This window comes from Myotis brandtii, unplaced genomic scaffold (genome assembly GCF_000412655.1).
Source record: "Myotis brandtii unplaced genomic scaffold, ASM41265v1 scaffold70, whole genome shotgun sequence".
Classification (NCBI taxonomy): Eukaryota; Metazoa; Chordata; class Mammalia; order Chiroptera; family Vespertilionidae; genus Myotis; species Myotis brandtii.
In genome coordinates, this window is record NW_005370741.1 from 689,154 (window position 1) to 699,569 (window position 10,416).

General features: G+C 54.2%; 1 protein-coding gene across 1 annotated transcript; it reads right to left on the bottom strand.

Moving 5' to 3' along the window:
- Positions 1-342: 342 nt before the first annotated feature.
- MMP14 (matrix metallopeptidase 14 (membrane-inserted)) lies at positions 343-6,165 on the bottom strand. Its single transcript, XM_014529967.1, has 9 exons — positions 5,997-6,165; positions 5,627-5,749; positions 4,959-5,263; positions 4,320-4,481; positions 3,896-4,053; positions 3,580-3,718; positions 3,310-3,460; positions 2,744-2,859; positions 343-2,388 (listed from the first exon to the last, which is right to left on the bottom strand). Exons 1-9 carry the CDS (start codon positions 6,050-6,052, stop codon positions 2,057-2,059), a joined length of 1,542 nt encoding a protein of 513 aa, XP_014385453.1. The 5' UTR covers positions 6,053-6,165; the 3' UTR covers positions 343-2,056.
- Between the last annotated feature and the right edge of the window lie 4,251 nt (positions 6,166-10,416).

Sequence of the window (10,416 nt, forward strand, 5' to 3'; positions counted from 1 at the left end):
TTGGACAACCTTGATGAAATGGACATATTTCTAGAAAAATACAATCTTCCAAAACTCACTGAGGAAGACTCCATTGATTTTTAGAGAGTGTGGAAGGGAGCGGGAGACAGAAACATCGATGTGACAGAGATACATCATTTGGTTGCTTCCTGCATGCACCCTGACAGGGCCGGGGATCGAGCCTGCAACTGAGGTATGTGCCCTAGACTGGTATCGAACCTGGGACCCTTCAGTCCATGGGCCGATGCTCTAACTGAGTCAAACTGGTTAGGACTCTCCTTTCCTCTTGCCCTCATAGCACATCCCGTTCACCCTATGAGAGAACTGAAGCCACACAAGGAATGTGAAACACCATTTATTTTTTGTGGAAAGGTTGAACAAGGTCAAAAATATCCTTAGAGGGCAATGACCCAGCCCCGCCCTGCAGGTTCCTGGGGTCAATGCCTCTGCCCCCCCACCCCCATCCCTCCCCATGCCCCTTGTTAACAAAAAGGAACGATTTGAAGGGAATTCATATATAATAATTATAATAAAAATATACATTAAACAAAACAAAAAACCCAAACAAGACAAATTTAGCCGAACTGCCAGCACCGTTCACCCCATTTTCCCCCAACCCCCCCCAATGCCCCACCCCTGACATCCCTCTCTTTTCACTCCCAGAAGGGTCTCTCACTTTCCCAAGTCCCCAGTACCATGACCACCTTAGGTGGCTGAAGGAGACTTCAAATGGATGGGCTGGGTGGGGATGAGGGGAGGGCAGGACACAGATAGGATGGGCTGAGGGGTGGGGGCATCAGGAAGTGAGGAGGTAACCTGACCAAGAAACAAGAAATGCACAGGCACCTGCCCTCTCTGAGGCTTGCTGACTCGGTGCTGCCTGCTGCTGGGAGCTTTCTGCTCTCTAACTAAGTAGCTACTCTCATTAAGGGCCAGTTGCCAGTCCTCACATGAGCCATCTTTGCTCCTTTTTCTGGGCTCCTTCCCCTTCCCCTTTCCCTCTATGCTATCTGGTCAGAGGGAAGGCACTAAGCGAGCAGGTGTGCCTTTCTTGGGCTCTTCCTCTAGCGCCAATAAAATGTGCCTTCCCCCAGGTACCAGTCCACCCTGTGCATCCCTGATGGCCTGCTCAACCTTCAGCTGTCCACTCCTGCTGAACCTCCTTTTGGTCCCATCCTATCCCCTCTGACTGCTCTGCCCCTGGCACTTGCCCCAGCTGCCTGCATTTAAGCAAGCTTCTTTCTCTGTGGCCTTGAGGCTCACCCCCAGGGCTCCAGACTGAGTCTCTTCCTATAGAGACTCACCCCAGTAACTGCACTCGCTGGCCTCAGCTCTTCCAACCCTGACATCCGCATCCGAGGCTAACATTTGGGAGAGTAGGGCTGTCAAGGGTTTCTGCAGCCTCAGTTCACTCCATAATGGCTCAGGCTCCTTCCATGAAGTTCTTGGGGGCAGAAGGATGGGGAGAGGCAGATCTTTGTGGAGAAGACTGATCCTCTCTGAACTTTCCTCCCTAGGTCTTACGGTGGCTATGCAGCCCCACCCCTTCACCCTCTCTCAGGGTCTCCCCCGACAAAAGGTTAGATTCCTTTTAGCCAGAAAGAGTGGTGGGAGGCTGCCAATGGGGTACACCTGGGGGCCTGCCAGGGCTGGAGTGCCCAGAGCCTCCTGAGGTCAGAATTCAGAGGTTAAAGGTATGTCAGGGAATGGAAAAGGAGCAGATGACCCCATTTGACCTTTACCAGTGAGGTCTGAGGGTCCTGCCTTCAAGTGCAGAGCCAAGACATTCAGATGGGGCTGGACATACACCAAGCTACAGGGGCCCTTGAGGGGCAGGGACTGGAAGGGGTGGCCCCTGTTCAGCCCCCAGGGGACCCATCTAGGGAAGAAGCAATGCCAGGGTTGAGGTGGGAGGGGCCGGTCATGGAACAGAGAAGGGAGGCGGGGTGGGGAGAGAGCTTGGATCAGGTGGGAGCAGCCCACCCACCACCATCTGCTGCCACTGGCCTTCAGAGGCAAAGTCCACGTGGTAGGAGTGGGTGGGCAGCGATGGGGGTCAGACCTTGTCCAGCAGGGACCGCTGGCAATAGAGCAGTCGCTTGGGGGTCCCGTGGCGTCTGAAGAAGAAGACTGCGAGGCCCACTGCCAGCACCAGCAGCAGCAGCAGCACCGGCAGCACCACAGCGGCCGCGCTCACTGCCCCGCTGCCTTCCTCGTCCACCTCGATGATGATCACCTCCGTCTCCTCCTCAGTCCCCCCGTCTGGCCGGCCCTCCGAAGGGCAGCCCATCCAGTCCCGCAGGGCTGACTTGGGGTAGCCTGGCTCTACTTTCAGCTTCTGGTTGTTGAATTTCCAGTATCTGTTCCCCTTGTAGAAGTACGTGAAGACTGCAGGGGTCAGCAAGAAGGTGGCAAAGAAGACACGGGTGGGGCGGCATCCAGGAGACCCAGAGAGAAGAGCAGAAAGAAAATCTGTCAGTGTGTGGCTGGCTGAGTTAACCTCTCCTAACAGCAGTTTCCTCAGCTGTAAACGGGGTAATTCTAGTACCAGGTTGGAGGAGTGGTGGGGTCTACGGGGTCTGACACATGGAAAGCACTAGCCCAGTGACTGACCTATGGCAAAGGCTCCACTGTTATTATCCTTGTCATTATTTCCCCACAATACTCTCCGTCTTTCTTCTTCCTCTCTCTTAACTCTTTGTTCCGATCCTCCCCTCACAGACACTTCCCAGGCCCTTCTCACCTTCATCACTGCCCATGAATGACCCTCTGGGAGACTCAGGAATTCCTTCCCAGATCTTGATGTTTTGGGGGTAGTCGTTCTCCACCATCCTGAGCTCCTCGTTGAAACGGTAGTACCTGGTGGAGAGGAGAGGAAGGAAGTGGTTGGACACCGGGCACTTCCTCCGAGGGCAGCAGGACCCCGGACTGAAGTCACCAGTAAGGTAAGGACGGCTGTGGACAGGGGTTTTGAGTAATGAGGGCCTGCAGCTGAAAGCAACGGAAGGTGGGAGGGAGGGCCCAGGCTGTAAGGAGCCACCAGCAGCCCTTAATGACAGTGCTAGGCTGCTGGGGCGGAGGCACGGTGCCGGGGCAGGAGGCGTCAAATGACCAGGTCTGAAATGGTGACCCGGTCACTTCCCACTCACTCAGCACCCAATGGAGGCTGCTCATTGCTAAGCAACAACAGAGGCTCAGCCAACTCCTTCTCCCGGGAAACAACCCAGGCATAAAGTGGGTCTTCCTCCAGAATTGAGGGACTCTGGTAGCTGAGGAGGCAGGCCTGGGGTCAAGGGGTTAAGGTCTTACTTGTTTCCCCGGAAGAAGTAGGTCTTTCCATTGGGTATCCAAAAGATGGCGGCGTCAATCCTGTCAGTAGGCAGCCCTCGGCCCAGCTCCTTAATGTGCTTGGGGTAGCCAGGCTCCAGGGAAGCTTCGTCAAACACCCAGTGCCTATCTCCTGGGGAGACAGAAGGGCAGGATGTAGGGTCCACTTGGGTTCTAGGGTCTATGGAGGAGTCAAGTGGAATCTGCTCATCCAGGGAGACTCCCCAGACCCAAAGACTAAGGCCTGGTTACCTTTGAAGAAGACAAATTTGCCATCCTTCCTCTCGTAGGCAGTGTTGATGGATGCAGGCAGGCCCCGCCAGAACTGGCCGATGGGCATTGGGTAGCCATCCATCACTTGGTTATTCCTCACCCGCCAGAACCAGCGCTCCTGGGAGGCAGTCGACGTAAGAGTACATTATGTCTTGTCCCTTAGTCCTCAGATTCAGTTCCCGAAGCTCCCCCACTGCCTCCGTTTTAGTTTTGAGTCCTCATGCTGCTGTTTCCACCCTGCCTCCCGGTCATGGAGCCCTTTTGTCCTCCAAACCAGCCCACTTCTTCCTCTCACCTTGAAGACAAACATCTCCCCTCGAAGCACAGCCACAGTGTCAAAGTTCCCGTCACAGATGTTGGGCCCATATGTGGGGTTTTTGGGCTTATCAGGGATAGAGGGCCTGGAGGTGGTCCTGGGTTGAGGGGGCATCTTGGTGGGGCCTGACTTACTCCCTGGGGCAGAGAACATGGGAGCACTTCAGACTTGGTGGCAGAGGGAGAGGAAAGGACAGGCATATGGGCAGATAACGCCCTTGGAAAGGGTAGAGAGAGGCTGAAGCAATCAGCTAGGAAAGAACAGAAGAGGTGGACTCAAAAGTGGGAGCAGATAGAGGCAGAGTCAGGAGGGGGATGTGGGGCGACGGGAAGAAACAGGAAGGCCAAGAAGACACAGGCAAGGAGCAGAGAGAAAGGAGCAGATGCGGGCATGGACTACTTGCCATAAAGTTGCTGGATGCCCCGGCGGTCATCATCGGGCAGCACAAAGTTCTCTGTGTCCATCCACTGGTAAAAGGGCGCCATGATGGCCGAGGGGTCACTGGAATGCTCGAGGCCCAGGGCATGGCCCAGCTCATGCACGGCCACCAGAAAGATGTCATTCCCTGGAGGGAGGAGAGAGACTATGATGGCGGCCGGGATCCCTCCCCTCAGGCTCCCAGCTTTCCCATCAGAGGCTTTAGTTTCACACCCAAGCCTGCCTGCTGTTTTCCACTCAAAAAAGCCACCAAACCACCATGCTCTTCTGGGAGGAGGTGAGCGTGCTCTGGGACTAGATCCCAAGCCCAGGAGACTTGTGTTGAGGGAAGCTGAGGGCTCTATCTGGGCCTCTTTCTCCCAGGATGACATTTGTCTGGATAAGCGGGTGATGGGGAGGCTTTGAAGTCTTTGACTGAGGAGTCAATTATTGGGTGAGAGAAGGAACCACATATAAATAGTTTAAAACTGGATTCCTGCTTTGTTGGAAGTCAGACCCAGAGATCTTTGTGGTCCCTGGTAGCCCTGAGATTTGGGGGTATGAGGTTTTGGGAGGAGGCAGGAGAACCCTGTACAAATGATCTTTGACTCTCCCCAGGGCTCACCATTCAGATCCTGATTTTCGACAGTCCAGGGCTCAGCAGAGTCAAAGTGGGTGTCGCCTCCGATGTGGGGGCCTGGGAAGTAGGCGTGTGCGAGGAAGCCACCCTCGCCATCGAAGGGTGTGCTGTCGCCATGGAAGCCCTCAGCAAACATGATCATGATGTCGGCATGCTCATGGCCATTCTCGATGTAGGAATAGGGTATCTCTCGGAAACGCAGCGGTGTGTGACTCTCCCACACGCGGAATGCCTTGCGGATGGCCTCATAGGTGCGATACTCGCCTACCTTGGGGGTGTAATTCTGGATGCTGAGGTCCAGCCACGTGGGGAGAGGATTAGAGTATGTTAGGATCACAAGGGACAAAATTCTCCTTCCCTGTACTCTCCCAAGTCTGACTGAACTGCTCAGCCACCTTTGCCACCTCCAGATGCCTTTGCCTCAAGTACCGAGAGCTCAGGGACCCTCAGGCTTTGGCTTTCTGGCCCTGGGGTGTACCCCTTTTCCCTTACAGGCTGTATCTCTCTCAGGGTTACAGCCATCTTCCTCCCCACTCCCAAGGATGCATCCCAGGAAGAGGTGAGTGTGGCAAGATGCCTCTGAGTCTCTGTAAGCACAACTGAGAGGGAAGGGTAACCTGATGTGAGTAAGGCCACTTGCCTGTTAGACTCACCAGAAAGTAATCTCGTTATGCTGCCATTTGGGGCCCTGGATGGCATAGCGCTTCCTTCGAACGTTGGCCTTGATCTCAGCCCCAAACTTGTCTGGAACACCACAGCGGGGGCGCTTCATGGCCCTGAGGTAGTTGAAGTGTGAAGACGGGTCAGTATAGTGTATGAAAGAGAAAGGTCTTTGGAGGACAGGGGGACTATCTGGGCCCAGGGTCAGTGTGAGGAAGGTTAGGGTAAATAAAAAGGCCCAGGATCAACATGTGGCGATGAGGTACAGGGGCACGCGTCAGGCATTCAGGTAGCAACTTCTGTGGTGCTCAGTGTTTCGTCAGTGTGTGCTGGGCAGAATCCCTGCCAGGGTCCAGCACTTACTTCATGGTGTCTGTATCCATCTTGCCTGTCACTTGCAGACCGTAGAACCTCTGCATGGCAGCGATGGCAGCTGAGAGTGACTGAGGTAAGCGCTGTGTGTGGGTACGCAGGTCCCCAGGGGGCAGGTAGCCATATTGCTGCAGCCAGGCCTGTAGGGAAAGGGATGAGGCTTAGAGCATCCCCACCTGGCCCAAGGGAAGCCTCCGCCTCCTCACATTACCTGGCATGCACCCTCCGCTTGCTGAGGAAAGGGCAGTGAGCCTCCAGCCTGGCTCTGGCAGTGGGTCTGGAGGAACTCCAGGGCTGGACCTGAATTCTGGCCCTGGCCCCAGTATGCCTTGTCCTCTTGGAGCTGTAGGCCTCAGCTCTGAACTTTGGCTACAGCTGTCTTCATGGGAACTGAATTTAACTGAGTTCTCAGATGTCTTCTCAGGGTAGAGAGGGGAGAGGCTGAGGGGCTCCACTCTTGAGCCTGGCATGAGACCCTCCTGGGAGGGGGATCCCAGGACCCTCATAGCTGAGATTTTTTTAAAGAAAGGAGGCAGAAAAGGAGCGAGGGCTGAGGCTGGCTGCTGATAGGGGAAGTTGGGGCTTCTGCAGGTGGTGAGAAGTGTGATGCAGCCAGAGCCAGGATCCTGCCACTGTTACCATCCAAACGGCATCTGACCTAGGGCCTGGGACCTGCACTGTCCATTTAAGGATCACAGTAGAGGGAGTGGGAGACGGGAGTGAGGTGGATACTCGGTGACTGTATTTTATTTTAGGTACGTTGTGAATGGTATAATATAAATGCTGACATATAAAAGCGGGGGTGGGGAACATTTTTCTGCCAAGGGCCATTTGAATACTTATAACATCATTCTCGGGCCATACAAAATTATCAACTTAAAAATTAGCCTGCTATATTTGGCCAAACATTTAATTAACTCACCCCTAATGCCCTGGCAGGGCCAGACCAAATGAATCCACAGGCCTTTATAATCCTCACCCCTGCGCCTTAAAGTAAAGTTAGGTTTTTGGTGTTTGATTGAAAGGACAGCCCTAGCTGGTTTTGCTCAGTGGATAGAGCGTTGCCTCAGACTGAAGTGTCCTGGGTTCGATTCCGATTCCGGGCCCTAATCCCTGTTCCCCGAATTTGGGAGGCAACCAATTAATGTGTCTCTCTCACATGGATGTTTCTCTCTGTCTCTCCCACTCCCTTCCACTCTCTCTAAAAAAACAAAAAAACAAACCAAAAACCAAAACAAAACAAAAAAACAATGGAAAAAAATCCTTGGGTGGGGATTAACAAAACAAAACAAACCTGTAAAACCTCATTGAGAAGAAAAAAATCAACCTTTATTGTAAGAGCAATGGAATATTTTCCTAAAGCCTGAAAAGTAAAACGAGCCAAATTATATATGGGATATGAAAATACTTGGATTTTCCTACAGGGAGACGCTATCCCGACAGCTGGTCCCTGATCCAGTGTTGCTTTCCTAAGCAGTCCAGAGGGGCTGCACGTTGCCTGGGATGGGAGCTTGAGGTGCAGAGGGGTTGAGGCTACCGGTGTTAGGTGCTGTGCCCTCCACCCTAGGTTATTAGGATAAATCTCCATGTGGCCCTTCACTTCTAGGCACACGCCCCAGTGATGAAACAGTACTCTTGCATAGGGGCTAGAGGTGATTCAGGAGCAGCTGATTGGGGACCTGAGCCTGCAGGGGCAAGAACTGCAATAATGGGCCCTGCCGGTGTGGCTCAGTGGTTGAGCATCGACCTATGAACCAGGAGATCATGGTTCAATTCCAGGTCAGGGCACATGCCCAGGTTGTGGGCTCGATCCACAGTAGGGGGTGTGCAGGAGGCATCATTGATGTTTCTATTTCTCTCCCTCTCCCTGCCTCTCTGAAACCAAAAAAAAGAAAAAAAGAAAAAAGAGAATTGCAACATGGTTTTGGGAAGTGATCCCCCAAGGATGATGGAGGTAGGGCCTGAGATGTAAACAACCCAGCCCTTCCCCAGCCAACAGGCCTGGCCAGAGTCACCCTAGCACCACCTGCTCCAGGGCCCCACCTCAAGGGTAGAAGAAGGAGTGAAGTTTAACCCCTGGTACACCAGAGGGGAGCAGAGAAGGGTGCTGCAGGCGTGGGCCGCTCTCCAACAGATGAATGCTTGCCTTGACCTGTGCTGGCTGACGCTTCAGCTAGCGCCCGCAGGAAGCCTGCTGTGGCATATGCCTGAGCACTCAGGAAACTCTCTGTGCCCCTAGTCTCACCTGTACGGTACACACCCCAGGCTTATGACCTGGGTAGGAGTTCAGCTTTGGGGAAGGAGTAGTGACCTAAGTGGAACCGGAAGTCAGGAGGACTGAGGTCAGGCCTCCTCAACCCTCAGGAAGCAAACCTGAGGGGAATTCTAGGACAGGGTGACAGAAGGGTGCGTGGCAGACAGGTGGGGAGAATCCACAGCCAAGAGCTCTGGGATAAATCCCTCTCCCTGATGAGTCTTTCAGGAAGGCAGGCAGATGAAAACATTCACACCCACAACCTCCACCCCACACCCAATAGTTAAAAGTAGAGACTTAGGCAAAAAAGGGACATCCCTGGAGTCAAGGGAACTGAAAAGCTTGGAAAGGAGGTGCCCTGCCCCACTCCTCCACGCCTAGGCTTTCTCCCCTCACAGGGGCCAGCTCCGAGCAAAGCAAGAACCACAGAGCCTGGGACTGGAACCACAGAAGAGAGGACTCCTGTGTCTGCGGCTGGGAGGGGGCAGGGCTGAGTGCCAGACAGGGAGGAGAGGGCTGTTCTGAAGCTGGTGCAGGACTACGGAGGCCTGGTGGAAGGAACCCGGCTGCCTGAGGCCTGGGCCACCCCAGCTCGGCCGGGAGAGGGAGCAACTATGTTGGGTCAGAGAACTTTATTGGTTGGCTTTGTCTTGAAAACTGAGTGGTGGAAGGTATTCCCCTAGCGCCGTGGTTGGCAAACTGCGGCTCTCGAGCCACATGCGGCTCTTTGGCCCCTCGAGTGTGGCTCTTCCAAAGCCTTAGGAGTACCCTAATTAAGTTAATAACAATGTACCTACCTATATAGTTTAAGTTTAAAAAATTTGGCTCAAAAGAAATTTCAATCGTTGTACTGTTGATATTTGGCTCTGTTGACTAATGAGTTTGCCGACCACTGCCCTAGGGCAGCGATTTTCAACCTTTTCCATCTCATGACACACATAAACGAATTACTAAAATTCTGTGGCACACCACAAAATATATTTTTTGCCGATCCGACAAATAGGTATAATTTTGATACCTTCACACTGGATGGCTATTGTTGTGTTGGCTGTTGTCATTTGTTATTTGACAATCAAAGGGAAAAGAGGTCAATGGCCCTGACTAAACAGTTAGGTATTGCACGAGTTTTAAAATTCTTGCGGCACAACAGTGAGCCACAGCATGCTGTAGGCCAGCTGAAAACTGCTGCCCTAAGGGAAAGTCAAGGGAACCCATCCCACCTTTGGCCCAAGAGTCGAGGGGGTATGGGGGGCGATCTCTGGCTCTCCAGCAGGCCCGGATGAGAGCCTCTGGGCCTGCTCCTCCCTCCCTCTGCCTCCCACCCCTCCAGAGCCCAGAAGCAAAGGGTGGTTCTGACACTGGGACTGCCCATGACCCACTTAAAGCAGAGACAGGGCTGCTGCCCCTCCCTTAGGGGGCCTAACGGGGCAGGGGCAGGGAGAAGGCAGGGCAGGCCATGATGGCAGTGGGCTGCCCCCAGATGCCCAGGCTCCTACTGTTGAGAGCTCTCCTTTCAGGCCTCAGTGCACACTTCATGCCTGGAAAGAGGGCGCCTCCTCGCCTCCTCCTCCCGGCCAGTGCCAGGATTGGCCACAGGGCAGGTTTTCACACTTCCTGGTCACCCCCATTCCTAGGGCCACCTTTTCCTTTCAGCCTCAGAGCCCTTCAGGACAGAGAGTGTGTTCTTTCTGGAGAGATGGTTCCTTGGGGATGGAACCAGGGCGCCGAAGGGGTCGGAGGAAGCCAAGTCCAGATCCCCTCCCCCTTCTCGGGCACTTCCCAGCCCCTCCAGACCGCGCCCAGGCACCCAGGCAGGGCTGAGTGGGTTGGGATGTCCCAAAATAAGACGCTGATCAAATCCGTCTCCCACCTTCACCCCAAAATAAAAGGGAGAGAGAGGAAAAACCTCCTCAGACAACTCCCACGCGACTTCCTCCTGGCCGGGTGGGCCAACGTCGGCGAATGGGTGGGGGGCACCGGAGTCGGTCAAGACCTGTGTGGGCGCCCGGGTCCAGGCCCTCTCCCCACTCCCCCCTGTGCGACGTCCCCAGTCTCCATGCAATTAACGCAGAAAAACAATGAACAAAAACAACAAAAAAAGGCCTAAAGGCGCGGAGGGGCGGGGGGCAGGGGAGGAGGCGGCGGCCCCGGCGAGCC

Coding starts and splice junctions, on each gene's coding strand:
- MMP14 (XM_014529967.1), bottom strand. CDS start 6,052: ATGCAGAGGTTCTACGGTCTGCAAGTGACAGGCAAGATGGATACAGAC. Junction 3,719..3,895: donor GGGAGATGTTTGTCTTCAAG/GTGAGAGGAAGA, acceptor ACTGCCTCCCAG/GAGCGCTGGTTCTGGCGGGT. Junction 2,860..3,309: donor TACTTCTTCCGGGGAAACAA/GTAAGACCTTAA, acceptor CCTCTCCACCAG/GTACTACCGTTTCAACGAGG.